Raw genomic sequence first — 17,015 nt, 5'->3', positions numbered from 1 at the left:
AACTTCCGACGCGACATTCCAAAGGAGCTAGCAAACCAGGGTTTTCTGTGTATGCCGCGCGGGATCGAAGGTCGATCACCGGCGGCTTTGGCCGTTTCCCGACCGTGTTTGGTCACGGGCGGGAGGGAGGCCACACTCGCGGGCGAAGTGCCCCGGCCGGTCGCACCGGTAGCAACGGTTGCCCGGGCCCCGGCGGGCTAGGCGCTGGTCGCCCCGTTCCGGTTGGTCATCTCGAACTCGCGGCGCGGATGGTGGGGGCCGCGTGTCGGCCCCGCGATCTCGCCTCGGTTCGTTCCGCTCTGCGGCAGTGTGTGCTGTTCGCAACGCGTAGCTGAATGGGTCCAAAGCGCGGTCGGACAATTTCCAACCCCTTGGGACACGCTCGTCAGCAAACTGTGCTGACGCTTCAGCTCTAGATGGACTGCGCACTGAGCTGCCATTCCACGCGCAGCGCGGCTTAAGTGACAGCGATGCGGGTGGGGGCGGCCGATACGCTCGCGCAGAGAGGATGTCTCCCTGAATGCGCTTCGCCTCAGCTGCCAGCTCATCCAAATCTCTGAACCTGACTCCTCTCAGGTAAGCCGTGAAAGTCTGGTGCGCTTGTCTCGTGACACGCTCAACTTTCTCCGTGTTCGTGGCGCGAGGGTCAGCGAGGCGATAAAGTTCGTCCATCGCTCGGACGTACTCTAACAGAGACTCGTCGGGGTGCTGGGTTCGGAGCTCCAGCTCGCTCCTCAAACGCCACTCTTAATTTGCGGGAAGAAATTCGCCGCGGAAGCTTGCGCAAAACTCCTCCATTGTCCTCGCTCGGTTGCCGGCTAGTCGGTACCAGCGGGCCGCTTGCTCCGTCAAAGAAACAGGCACAACACGCGCGTGCATTTCGGCGTCTGCGATTCCTGTCACTTGCTGATAATGCAGCAGACGGTCGAGGTACTCGTTTGCTCCCGTACTGTCATGGTACCCCGTGTAGGTAGGCAAGTCTATCCTAACACGTGGTGACTGGGCCTGGGCTTGCAAATTGTTTTGCAAAATACCCGCTAGACTCTGCATAAGCTGCATTGCGTTCTGCAAGAGCACCTCGGATGATTGCGGACTAACGCCCCCGGAGTTGGGCGCAGCCGCTGATATCGTCAATGATGAGGCCTAGGTGCTTCATTGTTCGCGCCGCGGAGCGGCGAGGCGCCCGATGTGGAGCCCCCGATGCCAGGCCCAAGTCCTACCAACGCGTCAGGGGATTTTCCTCGGCTATTCCGCGTGGAACGCCCAAGATTCACAAATTCAAACCCTTCCAACGACGCGTCAAGTAGGGAGCCCTGGTTATGTGCCGCTGGCTCTGACAGCATAAACAAAGACTGCAAGTCACTCCTGTCGGCTGCCATCCTTTGTTAGGGCGACGTTAGTCGTTCGCTCCAACAAAGGTCACTGCTCGATTGCCTAGTTCGCCCCACGTTCGGGCGACAAGATATGGGGTCACTCTGCGTCCAGCCAGCCGGGAAGGCGAGCTTCCGTGCAAGCTACACGCAGGCGTTATTCAAGTACGCAACACGTTTCCCCAACCCGTGGCGCAGAGTCGCAGCCACGCAGGTCCGGACGAAATAGGCAACGGCAGGGCACGCTAGGAAATAGTTTATTATCCTAACGCGAGGTAAAGCACACTGCGGAAGAATGTTCTATCCGTAAAATATATGTTCAGCAGCTCACCAGGTCGTTGACGTCGACCGGCGTTGGTGTTCGGGGGCCAGCGGGCAGCGAAAGGGGTCCGTGGGGCACTTAGGTGAGGTCCGGCAGCGAGCGTCGCTTCCCGCCGCCCGTTCCCCCCTTTTATCCCTTCGGGCATTGACTCCCTGGCAGCAAATCGTTGCCGTCAAGCTTAAGCCCCAACTCGATGCACACATCCTAGGCGTACGGCGGAGCGCCTACGCGCCCAGCGCCGCGCCGTGCCAAGCGTCGAAAAAAGTCATACACCTCCATGCTCCCTGTGTTGGGGCGTTCTCCCTCTCGAGCCGACCGAAGGAATTTCAAGCGTGAAGTAAGGGGATTTGGGGGGCACTGAAAGGACTACTTAAACCGCGAAGAAAAGTTTCAGGAACCTGGGATAGGTTCAAGCCATAAAGAAAAGAGTCCCCGAGAGCCCCCGCCGTCCTCCTATTGTAAACCGGACCCCGCTTCCGACGCGCGCGCAAGCGCTCGCGCTCAGGCGCGGATATCTGACATGGACAGATATCTGCCCCTGCTCGCGCCTGCGCGCGCGTCGCGCTTTGCGCATGCGCAGACAGGATCCAGCGTACGCCCGTGCGCGTAGGCGCTCCGCCGGTACGCGTAGGATGTGTCCATCGAGTTGGGGCTTTAGGCGTGCTACCCTCTCCGCAGAAGGCAGCGCGCTGCCGTGACGTCACGTCAGTGCTGGGGCGGAAATGAGCAGAGTCGCGGGGGTGCCTTCTCTCCACATTCCTGGTGGCCAGCGCGCCCGTGTAAGTCACGGTCGCCGCTGGCGCGGGGGACGAGGAGGGGATACCTGTGTATCCCACAATAGTCACGATTCATATAACTTCGTTTTCAACTGCGTGAGACTATTGCCTCTTTGGTTCTGTTGATGCGCAGCTTTCCTCATGTAGGGACCCGTTTTTTTCACGGAGTTAGCCGATGGGCGGAGCTTGACGTCGTCCGACGTCACAAAACAAAAATCTAAATAATGTCGCGCTTGCCGCGACCTACCGCGGCCGGAGAACGACCGGCCAGATGTGAGATGAGCCGAGTCACCGAGTTGCGGAAACTAGCCACAGCTAGCCGAGCCATGCCGAGAGGCCAGGCAGGGTATGTCTGAGCGCGCTGTCTGGCGCTGTTAAGCCTTAGTAATAAAAATTAAGGGGTGCACATGAGTCTCCTTACGTGCAGAAATTCGAAAGCCCCAGCACATATCTCGAAGATGTGTTGCCAAGAGAACTTGCATTAACTAGGCGCGCCTTTACTCAGCTTCAAACGTCAAAATACATGATGGAACAGTAAGTGATATGACAGCATTTAGTTGCAGAACTCTTTCAGGTTGCGGGACTTGCATTACTGTGCTCCGGGCACTTGCGACGGGCTGTAGACAATTCACTTGTGCAGGCACTCCTTTCAGCTAGTTCCTGGCTGCCAGGAACACCAAAACATTATCAGAAGGAAGAAAGCTTAGTAAACCACGGTTCAAGACAAGACAAAAGGATGTCAAAAAGTGTTCACAGTCATGTAACTACAAAGCAGCAAGTTCAGTGCCTATACAGCTATAATAAATGTAATATGTGCTTGTTCCCTTTGCTGTTTCTCCGAGAAAACACCCGTCGATAAAAACCAGTGAATCTGGCTGTAAATGGATTTGACTGAACGACTTTCACGTGAGGCAGCCCGAAAGCAATAGGTTTAAAATAAAGTTTGTATGCCATTCCTTATGAGCCAAAACTCGGCTATACATGCTGAATACACAGAGTAATTGAAGAGGTACTGATATGAGGTTTACACGAGACTGTGCCTGTTTGCTGTCTTCATATCCCTTTACATAGAGTACATTGGACCTTATCCATTGTCAACAAATAAGATTGGAGTTGTGAACGCAGGACCTCTTCTTCCCTGGAGATTTGTCTGAAGACTGCCGAGAATGAATGCCAGTGCACTGAAATCTGCTTTAGCTTTCTTCTCTCCGATAACTGAACAAGCATTCCACTGCATTTCATGACTCATCGGGGAAGCTATACAAAGCTGCATTTATTTTATTCTATTTTTATTTTATTCAGCACTGCCGGCAACCTTTTGGCAGCTAAGACAGGAGCAATTACATAGCATTTCAAGTTATATTTTTTACAAATCATTGTCATACTATAACAAGAAAAATACAAAAACAACAAAATTATACAGCGAAAAATCAACATTTATTAGCAAATTTTGGCACTTCTGAAATAACAAGGAATGCAAAGCAATCACAAGTAAAGAACAACGGCTGCTAAAATAGATTCGGACATTGACAGGCACCTTATTTGGCAACCCGTTCCACTTGCAATAGTCCTTGGGGGGGGGAAGGAACTGGTGTCCGCATTGGTCCGGTATTGAGGTACCAAAATCGCCTTGTGTTTCATCTGGGTTGGTCATGACGTGTTAAACTGCATGTATGTCTGGAAATCTAGTTTTATCTGGTTGTAAACGATGTTGAATATAATTTTTAGGCATTGCAACTTTCACCATGATTCGAGTGTGCAAAGACCGGACGGTTTTTAAACATCTGATACGGAGACCTGCCCAGGTATATTCAAAGCATGCTGTGCAAGGTGTGAATGATATTTTTTTACTGTGTTACCACGGTGACAGCCTGGGAAGACTGCAGGGAGTGGGAGAAAAAGGCCATTGTGGGGAATTATCCAAGTAGCAGGTTAGAGTGTGTGATGAATTGAGAAGCACCCTCTGTGCTTCATTAAATGTGTCCATGACACTGCTATATGAATTAGAGGAGCAGCAACCCAAAGTCTGAAGAAGTACATTAATGCACCCACCAACTAACCCTGGATGCTTCCAGCAAAGATGAGCGTGACAACTCAGCCGCAGGCATGTGGCGTCGTCGCTGTACAAGCTTACATGGCATGATAAGGGGAGCACGTGAACAGAGGAAAAGTTGAATTGGTACAGCTGCCACTTCCTGACACACAGTGTGACTAAATAACAATGAAGCCTGAATCGCGTTAGCAGGTGGCTATGCATTACAGCCTTGCCGAGAGGTCCAGGTGCAGTGCTAGAATGGTCTCGTTTAGTAGGAGAGGCCCACAAGCCGAGGTGGACAGATGCAGTAGACTGATTTCTTGACGTAGCAAGGCTCAAGCAGGGAGTAGGCCTTAATAGAGATGCAGGCAAAGCTTCCTGTAGTTCTATTGCAGAACACTCTGGTGGTTCACCAAAACTGAGGGCATAGTCAAGATAATAGGATTATTACCATGTCAAAAATTGTCCCATTTGTTGACTCTTAAGCATAAGAAGGTTCAGCCTTGAGGGAAAAAGTATCTCATGATGGTGGTTAAACTGGGCCAAGAATGAATAAGAAATCTTGAATTGCATCCTCCTATCCTCCATCTTCACTATATGAATAATGTGTTCTCCTAATAAGCTACACACCTAAGAAATGCGGTACAGCTGGTCCCATAGCAACCACTTTTACTGGTAAATACCTACTGTAGTGGCTCAGGCACTCCGCTGTTCAGCATGGCATTGCAGATTAAATCCCAGTTGAGGTGACAACATTTCAGCCAGGACAAGATGCGACGATTCTTCTATTTTGTGCAATGCCAGCGCATTCTAGACCCTCTGGTTATGAAAATTTATCCTGAGCCCTGTACTATGGCATCTGTCATGGCCAGGTGCTTTAAGCTCCAGATATCATTGCTCCTTGTTTGTGAAATTTTTCTCTTGCATCATGGTGCCCCACTGAGTGATTCCTTACTCTAAGGGGTTAACATTAATGGTCTTGCGCAGCTCATCTGCCTGTTTCCCAACACGGCCTCTAGTGCGCCAGTGCTCCTTGTTCGTCCTTTCTGTTTGGAAAATCTTAGGTGCTGCTCGTACAGCATCCTTCTGTGAAGCGTGGGATGCTTGGCCTGAACAGCCTTTTGTTGGGGAGTTTCTGATGAACAGACCGCTGGTAGACGGAACTGATTGTGCAAGAAGAGAATAGGCTTCCTCCAGTTTTTCTGCTGCTTTGTCTAGAGCTGAAGAATCGCTGCAGTAAAAAAGGAGACTGCCACACTTCTCCATTATGCTTCGAAAGTTGTTTCGCTTCATCTTCAGCTGATTCGAAGAACATAGAGGTATGCTGAGAGCTGTCACTTCATGCGAACTTGCTCCTCCTCCATGCCCTTCCTGGCTGTCTGGTTCGTTTTCTTGGTCATCAGCAGTAGCACAGGCTGTCACAGCAACATGAGGCCGATTCAGGTAGCTTTCAGGAAGGTCAGAAAATGAACTCTCGGTCAGCCTGAACACTGCACAAAAGTGCTTGCACGGAAACTTTGTTGCTGCAAAATCCATGCACGTGCAGTTCGGCCCTGCAAAATCCACCGTGTGCCAGCTGGATGACGACTGCAACTGTACGAGGTACTGCCCTACCGCAGATTTTCTCTTGATGTCTTCATGCGTGTACTCGCATGCAGTGAACATCCTCTGCATTACATGCTTAATAAAAGCTGGTGGCCGGTTGTGCAAATATTCTGGGATGTTGTTTTTGTATGTCCGGTACGATGATGACAGGCTCATTACCTTCCTTTGATGCTGATGTTGTCTGTCAGGCAGAAATTGCTTGACAAGTGTAGAGATCAGCATTGCCAAAGACTTTCTGCCATGGCTGTTTTTGATGTAATACTGCTTCAAGATTTTGTTTTGTGCTTCAGTGCCATTATTTGTCGTCAGCACTACATCATAGCCTAACCTATATGCACGCACCCACATTTCTTTCACTCTCAGCCAATGTGTGTCAATGTAACATCTGAATTTTTCATTTTCCCAATGCCGAGATGCTTTGAGATCATTAATACATTGATTCATTTCTTCCTCAGAGGTTGCATTGGCTATTCTTCGCAGCAGAAAGAGGACATCTTTTGCAACAGTGCAATTCTCGGACCTGTTTAGCCAACTTCCCCATGCCTGCTCTCTATGAAAATCACAAATTGTGATTTGGCTTTGGGGGAAGCTGCTCTGAAGGGCATTGATTTCTGCCTTACTATAGTCAATCATCCAATACTGCGGATTAAGTCGGGGCACCACTGCCTGAACACTTCAAGGGCCTCTGCGACGCAGGCACTCGTTTCAAATTGCGTTATGAAAACGCCGGCACACATGTAGCCTTGTGCTGTCTTCACGACAATGAAGAAAAGTGGCAGAGCATAGTCTGTCGTTTTGTTCGTTGCATCCAGGCATGAAACTGATTGTCCATATTTTATGAGCATTTCATTCATAAATTTTGACTGGTAACAAAACAGTAGCGTTTCCTCGCATTCCTGCTCCATTTGCTCCAAAACGTCATCACTTGGAAGGCTATTGATTTGTTCAGTTTTCTTCTGATACTATCTGTAAAAGAATTTGCTATCAGGCTCCTCTCTCTGATTTATCAATTAACTGCTTAGCATTTTCTTGATCAAGAGAGCTAAACCTATCTCTGCGAAGAGCAGCCTGTATGTGGTTGTGTATGTCTTCTTGTGTTGGGAAGAATGCTCTGCAGCTTCTTGATGGCTTGTTTTTCCCTCCAAACAGAACGTCTTGTACGTAATAGTCAAGACAGTTTTTCACTTCCTGTACCGATGTCACGCCCTCACAAACAAGGTCCCGAATTCGTGCCGACACAGCTTTGTTTACAGTCTGGCTGAAGCCTGCCATTTCACCAAATTGATGAGCATGGTGGAAACTCTTGGGCGAGATTGCCACATAGATGCGCTGTTCGGTTCTGCAGTTTACATAGGCCTTTTGCTCCTCAAGTTCTCTTATTTTTGCCTCCTTCATTTGCAGAGATTTTCCTATCCCTGTGTGTTGAGGGATGTCAACCTGAAATGCAAGCAGAATAATGAACACATAAAAATCTGATCACAATAAGAGTTCAACACAATAAAAAATGCTCACTCTTTTATGTGGAAAAGATCCTTTCTGACAAATTAAACAGCAAAATAATTAATTTATCAGGGGCCAAGTGAAAGAAATGTGGTTTAGCATGAATTTTCTAAATGCCTTTGTTCATGCCTCCAATGACGTTAACTAGGCTTGCTTTTTCCACATAGCAATTCTTGTTAATCGATTAGGATGAACTCGAGGTTACAAGAAGGTTTTATTATTACAAGTAAAAGAAACTGATTTAATTTGTTTTCCTGTTCAACAGGATCCCTAAACTTAGCAAACAAATGATTATTACAAAAGGCATGGCAAGTATAAAGATGAGAATGTGCAAATTGTGTGTTGCAGTGAAAGCAGAGCATAAACTTGATTTTTTGATATTAATCAACTTACGGTACAATCTGGTGCATGATCATACTATGTGGATACATAAATGGTCATGATAAAATATGCATATTCAATGCCCAAGCTTTATGCTTTAATGTTGGAAGTATTATAAATTAAAATATAAGGCAAAGCACATAGCTGAACTTTTAAACACATAAAAAGAAAAGGCTAAGGCCTGACACCTGGTGCAATATCCAGCGAGAGCTACTGCTTCTTCCGCATCTAATTAATATAACTGGTGCTTCAGTGAGGTGCTATGAGGAGCTTCACATAAACAGCTTTTGCTGTAAAAGAGAAGCGTAAAACCATAGGCCATAGTTTCAGCAAAAACGAGCTGTACACTGAAATTTTGAAAAGTCTATTGGTCAAAGTATTGGTCTGAAATGTGTCTGAAAATGCTGTGCAGTATGTTCTGTGTACCTAATTATAAATTTATTCTTCTTGTTTTTCCAACTCGGAGATAAGACTTGTTCTTAACTGCATTGTTCTATAAAATGCGTGAACAGTGGCCAACCTTGAATTCTGGGTACATGCTGATCCACTTTAGATGCATGCTTGCAGTGCACCCCTTCTTCTTGGTTCCTTGCAGCTTGATCTTTTTTTTTTGCAAAAGACTTCGCTGGACCAGTCAGTTGGATCTTGTGCCTAAAAGCATAGCCACACATGAAAATTACCACTGTCTGTGCACGTTATTGCAATGAAATCAGTACCTTACTGCAGATTTTATGTAGTTCATATGCACAGGGTCTGCCATGTTTAGCTAGAGGATTTTAAAAATTTTCTGCCTCCAAAACACTACCCTATTTGTAACCAGAAAGTAGCAAAACGTTATGGTCTGTTTTGCTTAAGAAATGCTTTAATATAGACAGCTGCGTGCGCTGCCCTATATAATTCAGAAACTGCTGTTAACTGACTCCCGTTTGTAGGCAAACAAGGAAATTAGACGGGCAGCGTCAGCTGCTGACATCATTCGTAGAACTCGCCCATCTTTCGGGTTGGTGCTCTTTGCCCAGGTTGCCCTTCGACCAGGCTGCCCTTCGACCCTGGATGGTCCTCCATACAATCTCCAATGGCTTCATAACGCGACTATGCATATAAGATGAATTACTGTCGAAACATGGGATTCAGCCCATGAATGCAGGACTTGTGCTGAAGCTAAACTTTAATCACTAAACCGAGACTCATTTTTAGAAATACTTAATATAATCATTTGCTTAATGAAAACATATGCCAAATGTGTCATCAGCCTGTACACAATTAAATAAAAAATAACTGCACCAATGATTGTTATTGTCATTAATACTCTACAATATTGTTTGGATCACAAGGTGCTTACAGTGCTAGTGCTTTCACATTTGTCCTTATGGTGATCAATTCCAAGCACACAGTCCTTGTCCACTTGTCGGACGACTTGAAACGGCATGTCCAGAGAAACAGGCACTGTACCCCGGTTTGAAGAGAACATCAGTTGAGCTGGGTAAAGGGAAAAAGTACACTGTGATGACCCCCATAATGCGCAGGTCCACACGGGACGGAGAGGCAAAGAGACACCGTATGGCTCAGTTTAAACAAACAGGTATATTCAATAATTACACATGATTAAGGTTATACATCAGAGGCTGGGGCGTCCGAGCTTACGTGCCGACGACTTCATGGGGGCGATGGAGTGGCTCCGGAGTTGGGCTCGAGCGGTTGCTGGCAGAAGCTGCACGCCGTCGGGCTTCGGCGCTGAAGGCCCTCTTGGCGAACGATGTCGTCCTGAGCGTGTATGCAGTAGAATTTCAATAGTCGTCCGTTTCTTCGAGGATGGTTCACAAACCCTTCCTCTAGTGTCGTTCGGCTTGGAAGATGAACAGGAGGCGAGCTTGTAGATGATGACAGCAGAGCATAATTTTACAACATACATATACAGAGAGTTAAACTGGAAAAAGCAGAACTGAATTTACAAAAGAACAAACTTTGCACTACTTTACTCATCGACCGGGCAGGTTAGTGCCTAAGTAGCATCACATTACATGCTAAGCATGGAGCCCCAGCTCAGACTGGACTGGACTGCATCCGTTTACATGCGCTTTTAAGCACTTGATTAACAAAGGACTAAGGGCGGTCATTTTCAGTGGCCCGCCCAAAGCATCAATTCTCCAATGAAAAATAACATGCGAGATGGGGACCACCCCTTGGGTTGGGCTTAGCCTCGAACCCAGAGTCTGTTAACAATACAAACTAAATAAACAACAAAAACGCCACCACTCTCTCTCAAGTGAGAGTATACACAGGCTCTCTCTTCGGAGCTAATTCACTAGCGCCTGTCTTTCCACATTCTTGGCGAGTACTGCCTGTCCGCCATGACAGGTGTCCGTCACGGCCCTTCTGGGAATGCGCTTTTGTTCACGAGGCACGGCGGGAAGCTGTGGGTGCCTTCCCAGCGATAGCCCACGTCGAAAGGGGAAGGAGGGAAAGAATGTTGTCTTCGCGGTAGCGCATAGCGTCGGCTGTGGTACGGCGCGCTCTGGCCCGCTGACAGCTCCCTTGTCCTGGAATGTGCCCGGAAATTGGGGAGGATAAAGCCTGTTTCCCCGCGGCGGCGGCGGCGGGTCCGGTTGTTCTGGTCGTCACTCAAAGAGCATGGCTGGGTAATTGATGATGCCGCTGTCACGGCGGCGGGTCCCTTCGTCTACGCCGCGTCGTCGAACGTGGATCCTCGTAGCACACACAAAGAAATACCTGGGTTTCCGTCTACGCCGCGCCGTCGAACAATGTACCTCGTAGCACACAAGGAATGTCACAACACTCTGAGAGACACCAGTTAGACTTAGGGGCCCTAGGGGTCCGTTTGGGCGCGACACGTTGCAGGAGGAAGATGAGGCGTAGGCAAACTTCTCGGCAGAAATGTACAGCTTGGTTTATCTATTAAACCATTTACATATTTTACACATCGACCAGTGTGGTCGCTGCCATCAAGAACGATCAGGAGCGTCAGGCCAAAGCTCGCCCCTACGAAACTGTCCTGCCTGACCGACTTGACTCGTGCTACACATAGGGGCTCCTCGTTCTTCGGAACGTGGCCAGCGCAAAGTTTGGCCCTGTCCGTACTCTCACGACTCCGACTCTCCACCAAGAGCCCCTGCCCAAGTCAGCCCCTTTTGGTGCCAAAACGCCTCTTTAAATCCGTTTCCCCAGCATCCTGGGGACCATTTTAGCGACCAATCAGGAATGAGCTTCTTAAAGCCAATCGGAGCATTTTCTCTTAAATTGAAGGGACCAATGACACACCGGTGCCCACGAGCTTGTTTGCCCGCGAGGACCGCGAGCATTCCAAGAAGTCGATCAAACTTTTCCACAAACTCCAAAAGCAACATCAACATGACAACAAAATACACACAAGCGCAACTTCCACCAGCCGGTGCTCTAAAAACAGATACAGGGTGGCATCTGAGCCCCGCTGGCCAGAAGCAGAGCAAACACAGCTCATTAACCGACATCCAGCTGCACGACCGTCGCACGTGCACCCAGAGGATGGCCCGCCAGTAGCCTTCCAAGAGAGCTTCATTCTTCAAGCTACGTCCTCAAAGCTTTCTTTGACACTGCGCTCGAAAAGCCATAAAACGGACCTAAACAATGCGCCGGGGTGCAAGACACGCAGGCACTGCGCAGGCATGGAGCGGGTCCCATTCAGGCACCCCTCGCTGCCGTTACTGCTTTTATTTTTTAGCTCGGCAGCCCTCTGCCAGCAGCATTTGCTCTGTTTGTTTTAGAACGGCCGGGCGACCGTCGCCGGACTGTGGGCCACGCGGCGAGCTGCTTAAAAAAAAAATCTGCATACAAGGACCAAGTCAGCGGCGCCCGGGGCGAAATGTGGATAACCCATTGCCCCACGGCCCGCAAACCCAACTACATCTACCCAAGAATCTATCTAGCACATAAAACAGGCTAATCACACCAGCTTGACACTTGCAAAAAAACAAACAAACCAGTGTTCCGAATCTTGCAAATTTTAGGTTCCAAAGATCTTTCTCTGAATTAAGTGACTTGCGGTTTTAGGCAGTTTTGTTACTCAGAGTGAATTTTGCTATGCAACATGACGAAAAAGGTTTTACAACTATAAATTACGACTTCTAACTTTCTGGTGAGAAGTTTTAAGCGTGGATCAACTTGTTTGGATGGTTTGTGCTATATACATATCCTGCTATTATATACGAGAACGATCTCTACTCCGCCCCCCTTTCTTCACCCCAGAAAAAAAAAGCAAGAGTGGTTCAGATCTTGTGTATCATTGAAATCCCATCTGCAAGCTGTAAATATTTTGCTGCGTAATTACTATAACAAGACCGTGACAATAAGATGGCTGATCGAACACACAGCGAGTATAATATTCGGCCAGTTAACGAAGGCGACTCAGGCTATGAGAGGAACATCGTAGCGCAGGGCTCCGGAAATTTCGACCACCTGGGGTTCTTTAACGTGCACCGAGATCGTAAGGCAAACGTGCTTCTAGAATTGCGCCTCCATCGAAATTCGATCGCCGCATCAGGATCGAACCCGCGCCTTTCGGGTCAGCAGCCGAGCCTCATAACCATTAGGCCACCGTGGTGGCTGCATTATACTATATATAAAATGCGTACATATATGTACTCGTGAACATCGCTAGTTCGTCACGTTACATTAGTAGAGCATATATACTTCATACTTCAAGAGTACTCACATGCCCCACACTTGTGATTCCTTGACGACGTCGTAGAAAACTGGACATGAACGGCTGCTAACTTCTTCTCGAACGCTTGCAGCTCTTCATGGGACTGCAAATAGCCAGTCCACTTGTCACCAGTTTTCTTGAGATCTCGGAGGCATTCCTTCATAATCACGTCTTGTGGGTCGTCCGCCGAATCAGGGTCCATCATCTCAAACTTTTACTCAACTCGAAGAGCCGCGCAGGACACTCTGTGAGCGCGTTTAAAGTTCCGTTTTCAACGCGCGAGAAGCCGCGCAGGACCCACTGTGAGCGCGTTTCAAAGTTCCGTTTTCAACGCGCGCAACACAGGCGCAAGCGCAGAAACAGCCTTTTTATTTTTTTTAACAAATAACCACGTGACCACAACCGCTGGCACGCAGAGGTGCACACCGCGCGCGTTCGCGCAATTCGTTTTCTTTTCCTTCTTTTTTTTTTTTACCGCGGAGTGCCCACGTGACTTTTTCAGGTGACGTCAAGCTCCGCCCATCGGCTAACTCCGTGAAAAAAACGGGTCCCCCTCATGTATGCCTGATATATTTTATTTTGCCTTTGCAGAACTTTTAGTGCATTTTCTCTATTTTTGTTACATGACGCATAGTTGGTTTTTACTTTTATCACGTTTTGTAAATGGCGATATCTTATCTGAACTCTTCTGTTTCCTGTGTTTTGCTGTACTTTACTATGTTTTTTTAATTAATAACCTATCTTGCGCAAACCTCTGTATTTGACCCCCTTACACAATGCCTCTCTGGAGGCCTGTAAGGTACCAGTAAATAAATAAATAAATAAATAAAGAAACTGTTAGCTGCGGCAGACATCAGTTACTAAGATAATCACGCTAAATTTTACGCAGCCAATTAACTCAAATTTTAATCAACTTGATTAGCAAAGTCTGCCTGTTATAGCTAACGGAAAATTTGCAGTCACAAACAATGATGCGTATATATTTTTGAAGCCAAAACATACTTGGTCTCTAATTTCCTTCACCACAAAATAAAATGGAGGGCTCGTGTCCTGGCTTGAGTCCTCTTTGCAAATGTTCCTTTCGGCCAATGAGGTGTCACGAAAAAGAAGTTTGCGGAAGAGACACAAGTTGTGATATGGGCCCTCATTCCTTTTTCTGCACAAAATGAACAGAAGTGCATGAGGTGCAGAGAAAGTTCAGTGCAAAATCGACATCTGCTGATGACAGGTTTCAATACCTAAAGCATACGATTAGAACCGTCTGGGCAGTTGTTCCATGGCATGCAGTTTCTCTTGCTTCTGTGCTTGGTGCAAGAAAAGGGATAGCTATAGCCACCTATGAGGCAGTGACTTTTAAGGGTGACGAAGCAAGAAAGCATGTGTACAGCAGTACAAAAGTGAAGGCAGTTCTAACTTGCTGCCGTAGACCTTGCAATGGGTCACCAGCGGACGTCGCATTAAGCTCAAATAAACAAAAGCTGCTGCATCATACCCTTCCTGAACTGGACAAGCGGAAGGCCCGCCCGCATGATGTTACATTGCACTCATTCAAGTCGGAGACAAACTGATTGGTCACATTTTCAGCCACATGCGGCAGCATGACACACAGGTGGAAGCCTGAGGGGTATTGCAGTTGGCTGAGGGTCCAACCGTTGTGCGACAGCTTGTCGAACCACTGGAAGATGAAAAAACACATCCGGACCAACGGCCACCGCACCCACATCCGGGGAGCCCAGCACTCGGATGCCAGGCACTGCGCGAAGCCTGCATGATCAAACCAAGCATCTTGAATGTTCTCTAAACAACCATACGCGACTTGAGAGCCAGCAAAGCCAGTCTCGGAGACCACTGCAAATGAAAGCGGTTACCGTTGTTAAGCCTGTAAGCATATTAACAGGTGTGCTGAAATCAATGCAGAAGCAACACTGCTCTATTTGCCTTTTGCAACGCATACTACCTAATGATTTTGCCTGTGGTAGCGATGATCTTCCGAGTGGCCGCGACGTAGCCTTCCCAGCCATAGTACAGCTGAGAAGGCCACGTGCATGCAGCCACCAATCCTGCTCGACCGGCTGAAGGTCAAAAAGAAGGAAATGATTAATTCATTTATCATAGAATAGCAGATGAAACAAGCACAGGTGCCACAAACAGAATAAAGATAAAACAAGAAGAAAGTTACCGCAAGTGACTAGAGAAGGAGCCAATTAAGTTCACCTCAAGTTCAAAATATGGCTAGAAAGTGAACACCTGCAATATCATTAATGCGGCAGCAAAACAGCATTCAGGAGTAAAAAAAATTCTAAAACTATCACTCATGTCCCAGGCAGGAGCGAAGGTTATGAAAACCTGTTCTAAGTACAAAGCTGCACTGCAATTTTGGAGCTTATATTATTGCTCATGACCTTGAGGCTGAATTCACAGGTCACTTTTAATGGCGCCCGCACCATCTTGGTCCTGTCTCAGGACGAAAAAAGAATACACTCCCTAATTTTTTTCCCACGTCACGGAACAAAATAGTGAAATTGAGAGTTGAAACTCTGTAATGTGATTCAAACCCTCAGCTATTGTTAAATAAAATTGAACCTTGCTGCTCTGACTTGGAAGATGCGGGTGCTTCACAACACAAGAAAAATGCATAACTTTGCTCAGCTACACAGCTCAGAGGATGCACATTTTCTGGAAATCCACAGTAGCAACGACACAGCTCCAAAAAAACGCTAATAATGCAGGTGCAACAAAAACAGCGAAAGGCTACGCCACCAGAACTTCCTTGGTTTCACCAAAGCCATCAAACAGGCATCACATCGCAGGAAAGTTTGAGCATTGGCTGCTAATTTATGTCTTACAAGACCAGAACTACAGCATCCAATTGCAACTGCATTCCACACCAGACAGCTGCTTAAAACCTTCAGCCTGATCGAGAGCAATACAAAGGGGTTGAATTATTCAGTTGACTTTTTCATTCAGTTATTAAATATGGTGATGAAAAGCCATACCCAATGGCTGTGCAGAGAGCGATAAGCTTAGCATCAATTGCATATCTCACAGAACATTCCACATTACTTATTTACTTATTGTTCCCATGAAAATCAACAGCTTTGATTGTGATACACGCATGGAAGTCATGTGCAAGGGATCCCTGACTGCACAAAAAAAAATTATGAGATCACTGCGGCACCAGCATTAGACGAAGGCGTAAGCATTGTGTGAAACTGAAGGTTAGCAAGAAACGTGGCCGACTTCAAGTGGCGCCTGGAAAAAAGGGTTTCGCCTCCGCGAGGCCGCCTGGAAGGCTGAGGTGTTTTACAGGACAGCGAAGTGTCCTACCTGCCCTCTTCAGTAGTCAAACCGCCGCGTGGATCAAGAATCTGTTGTGGCCCGTACTTTTTGGAGGGCGGTACATGTCGGATTTTGAGGTATGGAAGTGCTACGATTTTTTAGCCAGCAGTCGTTGTCTTCGGGGCCACTCTGCGTGTCTTGTGATAGTTGCTAATGCTTTTGCGCTCTAGAGCGACCGCTGTGAGGCTGTTGCGTTAGAACACTGTCGCATTGCTCTTTTTTGCATCAGGGGCGCCTTCGAGGGGATATTTTAAGCTTCCTTTCGGAAGAGCTACATTTCCTTGGGGAGGAAAAGCTCCGTCGACAGTGGTCCTGCCTTTAGTGTGTTTCGAACGGGCGTGCAATGGCCGTTTTTTGGCCTGTATGGCTCGTATAGCCGGGTCGTAATTCTCACGTACTATCGCTTATTGTGATCACACAGTGCGCGTCAAGAACACAGCCATTCACGTTTATTCACTGTATTATATATATGCACCTAAACACATTACATATGTTTTTGCTGTCAGTCACTGTATATTTGCTCGTTCCTACTATCTGATCGGTTTATATACTTTCATATTTATCACTCCTCTCTTTATTCTGCTCTATGCATATACTTTTCATGACTATCGAAATGCGTAAAAATAGCGCAGCCTTTCTGTCTTGAGTGATGTTCTCGTTCTCAGGTCTGACGTAGACACTTTTCAATTATCACTGTTCTGTATTCGTCGTTCTTGCCTCTCGTTACCGCTCGTTCACGTTGTCAACGTCAAATCAACTTTTTTGAAGCAAATATACTTGAAGATATATAGAAAACTAGCAGAAATGTGCGAAGACCGCTGTGGTTCAAAATGTGCAGTATAAACTAACATAGACCGATTCTGCAAACATTTAGCTGGCAGGTATTGTTTGGCCAGTAGAAAAAATGGTAGGGTTTCACCATAGTTAATACTGAGTACACGTTCTGAACGACACGTTTAGCCTTATTTGTTGACTGGTTTTCTTTGCT

The 17,015-nt window shown here is 47.3% G+C and overlaps 2 protein-coding genes and 1 pseudogene across 2 annotated transcripts in view; all 3 read right to left on the bottom strand.

Annotated features, from left to right (window-relative positions):
* Nucleotides 1-6,737: 6,737 nt before the first annotated feature.
* LOC144126217 (uncharacterized) lies at nt 6,738-7,380 on the bottom strand (annotated as a pseudogene).
* Nucleotides 7,381-7,484: 104 nt separating this feature from the next.
* On the bottom strand, nt 7,485-12,890 carry LOC144126212 (uncharacterized). Its single transcript, XM_077660252.1, has 4 exons — nt 12,698-12,890; nt 9,332-9,468; nt 8,510-8,640; nt 7,485-7,545 (listed from the first exon to the last, which is right to left on the bottom strand). The coding sequence occupies exons 1-3, from the start codon at nt 12,888-12,890 to the stop codon at nt 8,539-8,541; spliced, it is 432 nt and encodes a 143-aa protein (XP_077516378.1). The 3' UTR covers nt 7,485-7,545; nt 8,510-8,538.
* Nucleotides 12,891-13,832: 942 nt separating this feature from the next.
* Nucleotides 13,833-17,015, bottom strand: part of LOC144126209 (uncharacterized) — a 58,957-nt gene continuing 55,774 nt past the window's right edge. The window contains exons 3-4 of the mRNA XM_077660236.1: nt 14,181-14,363; nt 13,833-13,844 (exon numbers count right to left, since the gene is read on the bottom strand). Of these exons, the coding sequence (XP_077516362.1) occupies nt 13,833-13,844; nt 14,181-14,363 (195 nt within the window). The remainder of the gene's footprint in view (nt 13,845-14,180; nt 14,364-17,015) is intronic.

The sequence above is a fragment of the Amblyomma americanum genome, chromosome 1 (assembly GCF_052857255.1).
Source record: "Amblyomma americanum isolate KBUSLIRL-KWMA chromosome 1, ASM5285725v1, whole genome shotgun sequence".
Classification (NCBI taxonomy): domain Eukaryota; kingdom Metazoa; phylum Arthropoda; class Arachnida; order Ixodida; family Ixodidae; genus Amblyomma; species Amblyomma americanum.
This window is presented reverse-complemented; position numbering and strand designations above follow the sequence as displayed.